Source organism: Miniopterus natalensis, chromosome 3 (genome assembly GCF_054644295.1).
Source record: "Miniopterus natalensis isolate mMinNat1 chromosome 3, mMinNat1.hap1, whole genome shotgun sequence".
NCBI classification, from domain to species: Eukaryota; Metazoa; Chordata; class Mammalia; order Chiroptera; family Miniopteridae; genus Miniopterus; species Miniopterus natalensis.
The window spans coordinates 38,102,435-38,116,616 of record NC_142083.1 but is presented as its reverse complement, the minus strand read 5'-3'; the positions used below and the strand labels follow the sequence as shown (position 1 = coordinate 38,116,616).

The window sequence follows — 14,182 nt, the reverse complement described above, 5'->3', positions numbered from 1 at the left end:
CCGGGTCAGGGCACATGCTTGGGTTGCGGGATTGATCCCCAGTAGGGGGTGTGCGGGAGGGGCCGATCAATGACTCTTTTGTCATTGATGTTTCTCTCTCTCTCTCCATTCCTCTCTCTGAAATCAATAAAGATATATTTTTAAAAAAAAGAATATAAAGGAGTTACTCTGAAGGCAGGTTGACAGAATGATGACAAAATTGTAAAAATAGTGCTGTGTTCATTCCCATTCTTTTTTTTAATTATTATTCTTTCCTTTCACCCACCCTCAAAAGTGTACCCTTCTAGCTCTAGGCCTCTTTTTAAGACCTAGATGAAAGAGTGACAAGAAAGAAAACACAGGGCCTCTCCCTAGCTGTTCCTCTTCCAGATCTTTCCATGGCTGGCCCCTTTAGGTCTCTGCCTCTGGATGATGGTGGCCACCCTGACTCTTACCCCCCAATCCCAAGTCATTTTTTATGTCCTCACTCTGCCTCACTTTCCTCATTTGTTTATTTGGTTACCTTCTATCTTCCACACTAGTCTGTAATCTCCAGGAAGGCAGGGTTTGCTTACTGCTGTTATCCCCAGGGCCTAGAACGTAGCCTAACACAAAGTACTCAGTACTGAATGAATCATTTACAGTTTGGGGGCAGAAGGAATATATATATATGTGTATGTGTGTGTATACACACATACACACATATGCATGCTTAATATATATAATATATAAATATAGTTTGAAGGCTTTCAAAGAATTATTAAACCTCCTTGCTGAAAGGGTGAATTCTGGAATATGAGCCGTCTTGCTTTTCTCAAACATCTGACCACCAGCGTGCTAGTATTCTTATATTCTGAACAGAGTATGGGCAGGTGCAGAACAGGAAGTGCCCATCATTCCTCTTGTTCATCTGTCCAATGGCCGTGGCTACAACTGAGGAGTGATTCTTTATTCCTCTTTTCTTTTTCTCCCACATTGAATCTTTTGACTCTAATTTAAAGATTATATTCCAAATTGAACCAGTCCAAAATAATTTTAAAACATGTTATCCTTATAGGCTCCACTTTAATGGTTAGAACTTATTTCAGCAAATGAATAGAGAAAAGGCAAAATGACCCATAGACATAGACAACTGTGGTGATGGCCAGAGGGAAGGGGGGTTGGAGGCAGACGAGGGAGGGGGAATGGGGACATCTGTAATAGTGTCAACAAAAAAAATAAAGTAAAAAAAAAAGAAAAAGCAGAATGAATATACATGTGGATACCTTGTCAGGTGCGTTGAACCTAAACCCATAGAAATATGAAGGAAATAATGCCAAGATGTTTCAGAGAAAAGAAGAGAAAGTAATGCCCTCTGTTGGTAGAGTTCTGTACAAGTAGTAATTCCAAGGGCCTTTAACATCTTTTCTGTAACTTTTCCTATTCCAGAAACCTAGAAGAGAATCAATATTTATTATTAATACATTTTTAAGTTAAGGTAAGAACTGATATTATAATCACATGATACCTTTTATAATCAGTAAAAGGCATGAATGATGTGACTATCTTCATAAAAAAACTGCTTTAATTTATTTTTGGCCACATTTCCTACACTAGTGTCCCATGAAAAACTTAAATGTAAAGTTTCACGAAAATTTTAAAAGCATTAAAAAAGAAAAGTTCTGTGGTCAAACTTGGGGAAAGGTGGGATATACAAATCTAAGTTGAACTTTTAGTCTTTAATATACCAGGACCTTTGTGACTCACAAGGGTGGAAGATTCCAAAGTTATTTGACCCCAGAACCTTTTTTATAGAACACCTATTCATAACTTAAAAAACAATGGAAAACACTGCTTTATAGCTACACCTTACATACTAAGCTATTCTGTAATCATACATAATATATTTTGATATAGCCTTCCTTCTGAGCACTGAGAAATACTTTATTTAAATTTACTTATATACATTATGTTGAGTGAGAAAAGCAAGTCCTAGATAGAACATCAAATAGTATATAGTGCAACTATTGCTTAAAAAGCATATATATGCAGGAAAATCTAGAAGCTTTAAAAAATAATAAAATATACCCTCCTTCCTATAACTCCTAAGGGATCACTTTACCATTTTAAAGATGATAAAGTATTTTGATTTATTTTTTTGTCAAAACAAAGTTCTAAATCTCTTTGAAGTATCACACTATTATTAATCAGGCAACAATCAGTGCTTCAGAACTAAGGTTGTACACTGGGTTACAGCTGAAAGGACTTTCATCAGTATTCTTTTTCTTCTTCCCCTTGGCAGGGGTACACTTAAAAGTCTGTCATCTACTTTCTTAAAACTTTTCAGCAGCCCAGCAGGCATGGCTCGGCGGTTGAGCATCGACCTAGGATCCAGGGGATCGAGGCTCGATTCCCAGTCAGGGCACATGCCCGGGTTGCGGGCTCGATTCCCACCGGGGAGCGTGCAGGAGGCAGTGGACCAATGACTCATCATTGATATTTCTATCTCTTTCTCTCCCTCCCTCTCCCTTCCTCTCTCTGAAATCAATAAAGACATATTTTTTAAAAAGACAAAAAACTTTTCAGCAAAAAGATTCCTAAACCTCACCTTAAGGGTTTAATAGAAAGATTTCATCAAATCTAAATTCAATCATCCATGAGAGTTCTTGCTTGTTACCTACTGTTTTAAAACTTTTCAGCTAACAATTGTTATCATCCTGAACAGTATCTCTTCAGAACCCAGAGTATATATATATAGGTGATACATTTCATAGAAGATCTCACCTTTCTAATGGGTAAGTCCTTGATGAAGTCCAACACGGCTTGTCTGCTGGGGAGAATCTGGAACTGTCCATTTGGCTTATTCTTATCACTGCATATTTTTGCTAACATTGTATTTGGGGCAATGCCTTAAAAAAAAAAAAAACACTCTGATGACTCAAAGACTTTTTATATGTATGATTTTAAAATACAGGTGATGACAATATAGAAAAATAAAATGTTAAGTGCAAAAAATCTGAAATGATGTGAAATGCTACTTTAAAAATAACAGTGGGCAGAAAAAGTAAAGGGATTAAGCAAAAAAAGAAAAACACCCTCATTGTCATAGACAACAGCATGGGGATTACAGAGGGAAAGGGGGGTGGGAGGAGGTAGAGGAGGGTAAAGGGGGATCAATTTTGATGGAAAGAGATCTGACTTTGAGTGGGGAACACACAATACAACATACAGATGATGTGTTATAGAATTGTACACTTGAAACCTATATAATTTTATTAACCAATGTGAGCCCAATAAATTCAATAAATAAAAATATGCATATCTATGTTCGAAAGAGCATATTCAGATAGTAGCAATAAATCATAATTATATGCCTTGTTAAATAAATAAATTAATTAATTAATTAAAATAACAGATTACTATCTGTCTCCCCAGGGCTTCCTATGGTTTTAGGAAAAAGAATTGTATTAGTTATTTTCATAGCAAAAATGAGGACTATTTAAAGCTCCATGGTATTTTAAAGTCTAAGAGTGATTTCTGAGTTTATTTAAGCAACATTGTTAATTTACTTACTATCTGTAGTAGAAACATAGGGCTATCTTATAGAAATGATCCAGAGTATAAATTAGAATGTATGTTTACTCTTTGAAAAGGTCATTTGTATAGATTATACACACTAAAAAAAAAAAAAAATCAAAGATTACAGTATATTTAAAACAATGGTAATGAAATGTATGTATCCTTTTAATGTTACAGAGTAAATTACTACTTTTAAGAAAGGTGTTTTATAATTTCTAGGAGCCTTAATGATTAAGGTAAACTGAAATGGGAATATACTAATATAATCATTAAATAGTTCATTTCATTGTTTATACACATCTTCCTAAATTTTATTACTTATTCTCATGCTTTGTCATAGAAAGGAAAGACTAACCTCATCATAATACAGCTTTTATAAGATAATGTGGGGTAATTATGATGAGTATCAGTCTCTGTGTTAAGCAGTGTTACCCTACGGGTTACTGACATATGTAAAGCTCTTTTCCCTTTCACAGGATGGTCCCAGATTGTTATGTTGCTAGTTGGTGATTCTTCTGTCTACTACCTTGTGGCCATCTGGGGTCTCTCCTGCACTGTAGCCTTGGAAGGGCTGCAGTCTTCCAAGGGAAAACTAATAAAGGACTATGTCCAAAAATAATTAAAATATATTTTGTGCTTAAAAAAAGGGAAGCTACATGAGATTTTTTCTTTGGGCTCCAAGGCTTTTTGGATTAATTCCAACTTACCTATAGGTTCCAGGCATTCTAAATAGCTTAGGTTGTTAGAAGTTGAATAAAAAATGGGTAAGTAAAATATTATCCTATATTTTATAATGAGAAACTACTAATACTACATTTGAATTAGCAAGTCCGAAAATTATAACTATTGTCGCCACCAATATCCTGTTTAAGTACCTGCACTAGCTGTCAGTGTTGTTTTTTGCTCGATTCTGAAACGAATTTCCTTTACCACTTCCTCGGCTGATGTTCCAAAAACAACTGAGTGTTGAAGTATTTGAGGATTATTTTGTTCTTCACTGTTCACTTGGGAGGTATTTCCTGGGGGCTGCAGATCAGGAGGACTATCTTCAAAAAGTAATGGCGAGATGGATCGTTCATGCTCACTCAGTTTATTAACTTCCCTTCCTGGTTTATCTAAATTATAAACAGGAACAATAATTCATCTTCATTTTAAGAAACACATACTTCATAAGTCAGGTTTCGCTACATTCTTTCTAAAGACAAAAAGTAAATCAAGTTTAGTTTTGTTTCTAAGAACTAAGATCAGAAATGTCATCATTTATATTTTATAACTGTTTTAAAAAGAAAACAATGATTCTAAGTTTTTCTTAAAAAGAATATATTACCCACTTCCATGGCATAAATTTTAAAAGAAAATATCCTAGTAAAACTCACTAATTTTTGCACCTAAGTTAATTAAAACTCAGAATTGGGTTGAGATTCATATTACTTTTTTCTTAAAAAATGAAAGATTTTTATTTTGTTTACTCAACTCTTGGGGGAAAAAAGAAATTTCTTCAATTAGAATTTAGTAATCAGGGCAAAAGGCATTAAGCAATCTAGAATAAATTCCTGAAAAATAAGTTTTGTTTTTAGAGGGGAAAAATCCTTAAATTTTCTTCATTCATAGAAGAAACTTTTCAGATGTTAACATAATCTGAATTTTCTTCTTTCAAATGCTGATTTTAATTTTGACTTGCCTGTTTATAAAGTATCACTTTTACTAAAGGCGTATTTAAAATAAATAGAAATTACTTCTGGGTGTTACACTTTTTAAAACATACAAATTCTTTTTTTTATTTATAGTCTATATATCTGCATATGTATACCCATTAAAATACACAAATTCTTAACATCTGATCAGAATAACCATTATCCAAGGTTAAGAGAAAGAAGCATTTATTATTGTCAATAGGCTGTAAACTAATACTATTAAAAAGTAGAGTAAAAATATCAATCTGGTTATTACCTCACTTCATTTGCATTTTTCACAAATGGACTGTAAAATACACTTAAATCTAACTGGTACTAAAAATGTCCTCATGAACAAATCCATTCTGGGCTTAATGGAGGAGAAATGAAGTTTAAATATAACAACTAAGATTAACGACAGAGCTTTCTGATACAATTTCATAATTTTATTAGCTATAAATGTTTTCCAAATTAAGGTAAATGCAGAAACAAAAATTAAACGTCTAGATTCAAGTCACATGTGAATGCCTGTTACTTTAAAAATGAACTTGGCCTTTTAGGCAGATTTCCTAAGAAAATATAAATAATATGACAAATACCGGATTCATTTCAATTTTAAGGTATAATATATGAATTAAGTTACAGACAGATGTTTTCCAAATCTGAATTCCCAGGCCATCTACAAAATAAGAGACTTACCCCTTAGAGCTGCAAAGAAGATAATGAAGTTGTGATTTGATGTCCACATTAAACTTGTTCCAAAGATTTGAGACCCAAACAATGTAAGAGTTATAACTGAATGCCATTGAGAATCCACCACTTTTGCTTCAGGAAGAATTACAAACAGGCTTCCCCACCATTGCCCGTCCCCCATGACGCAGTCAGTGAGTTGTGCACATGGAATGTAGCTGTGGGATGTGAGCAAACCTTCCGTGTTGCTACCTTTTCACTTGGAGAACTCCACCCAGGAGCCCAGGACATCTCAGACATTAGAAATAGTCATACCTCTGACAGAGGGTTGCAAGCAGCATGCATAATGCTGCGCATTTCTTGGTACCATTTTGGATAAGTAATAAAGGAGACATTGAAAAAGAATGCTTTGGGTCATGAAACTTGTTTCATCGTATATAAAAGAATAAAAGTAAGGTCTAAGGCAAAAAAGGGAGTTGATTTGGGAATGAAGAAAAAACCCCACACAATGTTTTGATACGTTTGAAACAAATTTTTTAAAACTCTATTTTCCATTAGCAACTACAACTAAAGGCCACCTTAAACAGATGAGCTCCTCAGATTAGATGCATTCCAACCCTTTGTTAGTTAGATTTTAGGAAAAGAACTGCTATGAAATCACTTTATTCAAGGACTCTGCACACTCTTTTAAAGTCTAGAGATTTAACAATCTCATTTGGTTTAAAAGTGACACTCGAGCCTGCCGGGCATGGCTCAGTGGTTGAGCATCGACCTAGGATACAGGCGATTGGGGTTCGATTCCCGGTCAGGGCACATGCCCCGGTTGTGGCCTTTTCATCATTGATGTTTCTCTCTCTCTCTCCCTCTCCTTCCCTCTCTCTGAAATCAATAAAGATATATTTTTAAAAATAAATAAAAATAAAATAAAATAAATAAAAGTGACACTCGACACACTTATTATTTCTTTAAATTTTTTTTTTAATTCTCACCGGAGGATATTTTTTCCACTGCTTTTCAGAGAGAGTGGAAGGGGGGGGGGGGGGGGAGAGAGAGAGAGATTTGCTGTTCCACTTATTGATGCATGCGTTGGCTGCTGCTTGTATGTGCCCTGACTGGAGTTCAAACCTGTGACCTGGGTGTATCTGGACGATGCTCTAACCAACTGAGCCACCCAGCCAGGGCCACCTTCCACACATTTAACTCAGAAAACACATAGGTAAATCTTAATTTTCTGATTTTTCATTCTTAATAATTTTTTATAACAAAGATATAGCTAGTCCTACATCTTATACACCCTAATAAGTTAACTGTGTTAATTCAAATCCAGAGGGTTTTTTGTTCATTTTTTAGTTTGATTGTTCTAATAAATTGCTTACCATTTTCTAGAGAGTTCCCTGTTTTGATGAAATACTTTCTTTTGTCCTCAGGCCAATTTTGTCTTTCCTGTAAGTGCTTTGTTATATTCAAGTAGGCTTCATCAAGACTCATGGCCATAAAATTGGGATCATAATCAGCAAGTATTTCCTTAACCTTCAAAAGGAACAAGATGGTTTAAATTTTGCTGCTAAAGCAAAATCTGTCACATACAGCTGATAAGAAAAATTAATATTCTTACTTTGCAACTATAGTAACAATCCTGCAATCAATAGCTCATGGATTTAGGGACTAAATAATTTATCACCAGGGCAAATTTGTCCAAATTGTCTTTCTTATTAAAATAGATCATGAAGGCAGAAGACCATTAAATAGCTTTATTTGATACAATCTCTACTTAGCCATCCGTATCTAGAAATAGTGATTCAAATAAATCTCAGACAACATCATTCTGGTAGGCACAGAAAAAATGGTTAAACAATGGAACTTTAAGTAGCTGATCAAAAGTAAAAGTGGGAACAATAGAATCCTCCTCCTCCTCACCTTTTATGATGGTTTTTGTACATTTTTAAAAGGATAATCTTACATAGAGGTACTATGTTGCTTTAGATGAACTATAACATGCAAATAAAACTCCACTCAATACACACATTAATGCATGTATCCATTCAAGAAAACAAAGCTCAAGTATCAGGATTTATAATGGAAAAAGTGACAAAGTCTGTAGTGTCTGTGACCATAATCAATGATGGAGAATAGTGTGGAGTTGCCTCTTGGGATGAAAGAAATACATAAAGAGATTAGAATCTCTGTATGAGTCCAGAAATGCCTTTTATATAAGACAGTTTTAGTATATGGAATAAAATTTTTTTAACCATTGAAGTAATAGCTGAAACTAGAGGAAATGGTTGCCAAAATAATATGTCAGAAAAACATACTTGCTAAATTATGATTCCACTTAGTATTTAAAAGCTGTCTGCTGCATCATGAGAAAGCCTTTCTTGATGACTTATAAAAAGAAAGCTTTTTAGCTTAATGTAATTATGAACAGCTGAGTAAAAGGTAATTTTAGAAAATAGTGACATAAAACTTGGCCAAGTTTTGCTCAGAGTACCTTAATTAGCTCTGTTCTTGTAGAAGAAACCATTTTTTTGGATGTACTCAAAAAGAATCTTCCTAGTGAAAATGATACTCTGGAAAGTCTGTAGTTGGCAGCCAACTAAGATTATTCCAAATGAGAAGTACTCCCTAGAGGCACTGAGTACTCACTAACTTCCTTTACATAGGATGCTGCTGTAAGAACAAGAATAGGCATGTTCCAGTAAAAATCAAGTACTTAGGCTATGAGAACAGTTAAAGCTATCCATTCTTTTGGATAAAACGAAAATGGCTTTTCTATAAACTTTTAAACCAAGCCAAAATTATTAATGCACTTGTAGTCAGTGAATTTATGCTATAGTTCATTTATACATTAAAACCCATTTATTATCTGCAAATAAAGTAGCTAGATCCTGCTCAAATTTGAAGAAAGATTTCTCCAACTTATGTAAACAACTAGACTGAAGATAACTGAAAACAAGTTAGTCCTCATTGTCATACTGTCCCAAGTTTTACTGAATTAAAGCAGGACTTAAAACATTCTTTCTTACAAAGTCTCTGAAGGATTTTCAAACTTATTAAAAGCTAATCAAAATAAGTGAATTCTGTTACTGTTTTAAAACATTGATAAAAAAATTATTCAGAAAAGAGGTTGAAATTAATGACTTAAGTAGATTCTGTAAATTATAAATATCGGGCGATTCCAGAAGAAATGTATAGTGCACATTAAGAAAAAAAAGCTAAAGTTAATTTAGGTTATTATTAAGACAATTCAAAGTCTTCTGGGGAGACGGTTTCCTAAGCAGATAAAAAAACATGGTAAAAGCAAAGAACTGGGAAATAGAAGGGTGTATTCTGGATATCATATGCAGCTAGGATATCATATTCAATACACCGGCTGAAGAAGTGGTAGGAGGTGAGACTAAAGGGATAAACTAAAGCCAAATTCTGATGTGTGAAGGCATGTGGACTTGACTTGGTAGGTGACAGGAAATCAGTGAAAGGCTATGTATAAGTAGGGGTGAGACATCAGACTTACCTCTTTACTCACAGCTTGGTATTTGTCAAAGTTTGGAGGCACTATAATAAGTTGTGGGCAGAGCCTTTTAGCAATAAATCCTGGCATGGCTGCACGAACTCCAAACCTCCTTGCATGGTAATTTGAAGTACTCTGAAAGAAAATGGGCCGCAAGGGAAAAACTATTCAAACCTAAATGAACATATTGATCGATGCATTCAAAAGAAACACATTACTGATGTGCATTTTCAATTCAAGGACATTCTTTTTTTTTTAATTCTCACCAAAGGATATGTTTATTGATTTTAGAGAAAGAGGAAGAGAGAAGGAGGGAGGGAGGGAGGGAGGGAGGGAGGGAGGGAGGGAGGGAGGGAGGGAGGGAGGGAGGGAGGGAGGGAGGGAGGGAAGTGAGAAACATCGATTGGTTGACCCCCGTACGTGCCCGGACTAGGGACCAAACCTGTAACCTAGGTATGTGCCCTGGCCAGAAATCAAACCTGAAACCTTTTGGTGTACGGGATGACACTTCAACCAACTAAGCCACTCAGCCAGGGATCAAGGACATTTCTTTTATAGGTCACTGTCTCAAATCATGCTTTAATTTTAGCCTATCAATGGTATTATGATACCATGACCATCTCCCACTGCTGTCCCCGTATTTATAATATGATACCAGGTAATAAGCAAGACTGTGCTAATAAAAAGGTTCCCTTGCATTTCCAGTAACTAAACTTCATTGGTTTTAAGGCATACCCATAATATAGTACTGTATCAAAGTTTGGATGATAGTAGGTGATGTTACATAAAAGTAAGAGTACAGTAATAATAGTAAAGTGTAATCATAAGTTAATGTTATAGTACAAATAGTATAGATGTTCCATGAAAGTAGTAGTGTAGAAAGTAACAGAGTGATATAAGAGTACAGATTTGGAATTTGGTCTGTTTGGGATTTTGGAAATGTTCCATCTAGAACAAAAATAAGAGGTCTAATATACGGTCAGTTAAATTAAGTCTCCAAAATGAAGTGATAAAAGCTTTAAAGAACTTTAAAAATTAAATTTATTTCTTAAGGCTTAAATATCTTTTTTGGTGAAAACATTTTGACTAGGAGATGGAAATAAAAAACTAAGAGCGTGCCGAGCTGGCATGGCTCAGTGGTTGAGTGTCGACCTATGAACCGGGGGGGTCATGGTTGGATTCCCAGTCAGGGCACATGCCTGGGTTGCGGACTTGATCTCCAGTAGGGGGCATGCAGGAGGCAGCTGATCAACAACTCTCATCATTGATGTTTCTCTCTCTCCCTTCCTCTCTCTGAAATCAATAAAAACATATAAGAAAAGAAAAAACCAGAGTAAAATGGACAACATTACTAAATCCTATAGATGATATCTGATAACAGTCTCTGTCAATGTGGTAGACCATAGTATCACATAAAATTTTTTTTAATCACAAATAAAACCTTTTTTTGGAATCTTAAGTGAAAAGTCTAAGAAATGCAAAACAGAATCTATCAAATGGAATAATTATTTCAGAATAATAACATCAAATTTCCATTAATGGTTTTTTAAAATGGCATTTAAAAAATCTTGATAGTACTCAAAACTAAGCTAATCCTTGGTCAGTATCCTGGAACAGAAAATGCAGGTAGCACTAAAAAGACAAACCAATGCTTCAAATATAAATAAGTGTAATGGAATAGATATAAAAGCTAGATCTATAGTAGAGTAGAACCAAATTTTAGATATGAGTTCCTTTAACTTTTAGGTTTGTGGTAGATTGTAAATCATAGCCACAATATTTTACAGTTCCTCCTATCAAAAGGTGGGTTCTAGTTCCTCATGCCAAGTGACTTGCATTTTTACAGGCGTTGCCCAAAAGAATTTGAGGGAGTGATATTATGTGAGTCATGAGCCTAGGCATTATGAAGTCAGCAGTCTCTGCTTTTGCATTTTGGGGATCTGGCAACCATGCAAAGATCTTGGGTTAAATTACTAAATAATGCACCATGTGCCCTGGCCAGGTAGCTCAGTTGGTTGGAGTGTCATTCCATACACCAAAAGGTTGCAGGTTCGATTCCCAGTCAGGGCACATACCTAGGTTGCAGGTTCTACCCCTGGTCTGGGTGCATGTGGGAGGCAACCAACAGATGTTTCTGTCTCACATTGATGTTTCTTACTCTCCCTTCCTCTCTCTCTGAAAGTCAATAAAAACATCCTCAGGTGAGAATTTAAAAAATAATTAATGAATAAATAAAATAATATGCACCAAGAGAGAAGAAAGCTGAATGGCTGGAAGCCATCCCTGCCATCTCCATCAGTCGAAGTGCCAGGCATGTTAGTGAAGCCATTTTTGACCCTCTAGCCCAGTTAAATAGCTCTAGCCAACCCCAGGTACAATAGAGATTAGCCATCCCCATTGTTTCCTGCTCAAATTACAGAATCAAGAGCAAATAAATGGTTGGCCACTGCATAATGAAGGGGTTCATTATGAGCAATAAGTAACTGCTACAGAGTCTAAGTTCTAACTATGAGCGCTAACTTAAACATTTCAAGAATCCATCAAATTCATTAAAAAATAATTCTAATTGTAAAAGACTGTGATGATAAAAAATGTATCACCATCAATACTGTACACATTTTTATGAGTTTAACAATGACAAAAAAAATTACACTTCAAGTCTCATTAGATGGGAAATCTATTAGGTCAGCATACAAGGGGAGTGATCTTTGATTAAATATAACATAATCATTTTGAATTTGGAAACAATAAGCAATTTTTAGAAGGATAAAAATTATAGAAAGAAAACATGTTGTGACCTTAACAGTGGGGTGAGCTTTAACATGACTGCAGCACGTGTGTATGCGCCTGTTATACATACACACACACATACATACATAATTTAATATATATAAATATGTAGTATTATATATTCTTAATGAAGTTAAATATATTTTTTCAAATATTAGTTGATGATTTATAGGAAAAGAGAGTATCCTTTCAATAAACACTGTTTTGCTACCAGGACTGTTAGCTGCCTGCATACTCATGGGAGTAGAGATAATGAACAGATTATAATTTTGTAAAAAAAATAATAACTTAGTAGGAATTAGGTTCATAGCTATCTAAGGCATTGGAAGGTTTTAGGGACCAGGCCAGAACTCTCCTTGTTTCTCTTGTATGTTTTTTTAAATATTAAAACCCATCTATTCCCTTTACTATTTTTAATTCTCAACACATTTTCAGCTACATATGGCTATCCTGGTCATCTTTACCCTCTATGGATAGGGTGGAAATAGGGAAGAGCAACATAGTAATCAGAAAAGCAAAGGTTCCAAGTCATGGGAAAAACTACTTAATTATAGTACTACATTAATGAAATATGTTACTCTAGAATGGGTTGGCAAACCTTTTCTGTAAAGGTCCAGAAAGTAATTACTTAGGCTTTGCAGTTCATATGGTCTCTGTTGCAAGTACTCAACTATGTTCTTTTAGTGTAACAATAATAATAAATGAATGGGTGTGACTGTGTTCCAGTAAATTTTATTTACAAAAAGGCTGCAGGCTGGATTTGGCATGCAGGCCATTGTTTTGCAAACCCTTGCTTTAGAAGAATAACGTTTTTCTTTTTTCTTCAAATTTTTTTTTAAACTAGAACAGTAACTTAAGAAAAATATAATCTGCAACAAAAACATGCAATGTCACTATACCATTTACCAGGTTTGAAACTTCAGGAAAGTTATTAAACACCTCTCTGTGCTTGTTTTCTTATCTGTCAAGTGGAAACAAAAATTTGTACCTTAAGGGGTGTTGAAAGGATTTAGTAACTGAACACATAAAGCAAGCAGGAAAATACTCAGTAAACTGGTAGAATTCAATAAAGTCCCCTGCATAAACCAGTAAGGCTTACTTGAATATATTATAAAATTTCCGTTTTGTCTTTACCTACTTACCAGCATCCTTGATGATCCTACAGCAATGGGTTTATCTTTCAATTCGGGATTGTCCCTCATTTCTACAGCTGCATAGAAAGCATCCATGTCAATGTGCACTATGGTATTGCTCAGATCCCGGTTCTGTTCCAATTCCATTGCAAATTTGTCAACCTTAATTTTTAAAAAGTTAACATACTTTTGACAACATAATATTATAATACTACTAATCTTAACGTTAATCTTTTACTAAGTATCTGTCTGTCGGTGTTCATCTATCCATCCATCTGCCCACCCAGCCACCTATTGATGTATATTTGCTTATTGTTTCTTAAGGCTGAGCATTGCTTTAATTTTCACAAACATAGGCAGTCTGTTCTCAAATATCATTTCCTATCAACTCTTACATTTCTCAATACTCATAAGTACAAGAGGTTACTCAGTATTGAATGAATAAACTATTCCAGCTGCTTATAGCAAATGCCTCTACTGCTTTATAAATCTGGAGAACTTACTGTAACTACAAGCTTCAGTTTAGGTAAAATAAACAACTACTCCCATCTGACTCATAATATTCATGTCTTAAAATAGCAACAAAGGAAATGAACAACAAAAGATTATACCAAAGCATATGTAAACATTCCCTCTGTAGAGCTGCTTTCATAATGCTAAAATTTTATAACTTACTTTATACAAATCAAATTGAAAATTTAAGGTGTAATTTATTCTTTCATAAAATTTCAATATATGTGTCAAATATAACAGTAAAGAATCTTAATCTTTAAAGAATTTTTTTGTTTCTTTAGAGAGAAAGAGTTGGATCAGTAAGAAGAAATGGAAAGGGGTAGAAATAAGCAAAGTAG

At 34.6% G+C, this 14,182-nt stretch overlaps 1 protein-coding gene across 1 annotated transcript in view; it reads right to left on the bottom strand.

Annotated features, from left to right (window-relative positions):
* The window catches only part of POLK (DNA polymerase kappa), a 38,766-nt gene that overhangs the window by 11,334 nt on the left and 13,250 nt on the right, over positions 1-14,182 (bottom strand). Inside the window, exons 3-8 of the mRNA XM_087815415.1 lie at positions 13,341-13,493; positions 9,412-9,543; positions 7,277-7,430; positions 4,413-4,652; positions 2,743-2,867; positions 1,245-1,411 (exon numbers count right to left, since the gene is read on the bottom strand). Of these exons, the coding sequence (XP_087671541.1) occupies positions 1,245-1,411; positions 2,743-2,867; positions 4,413-4,652; positions 7,277-7,430; positions 9,412-9,543; positions 13,341-13,493 (971 nt within the window). The remainder of the gene's footprint in view (positions 1-1,244; positions 1,412-2,742; positions 2,868-4,412; positions 4,653-7,276; positions 7,431-9,411; positions 9,544-13,340; positions 13,494-14,182) is intronic.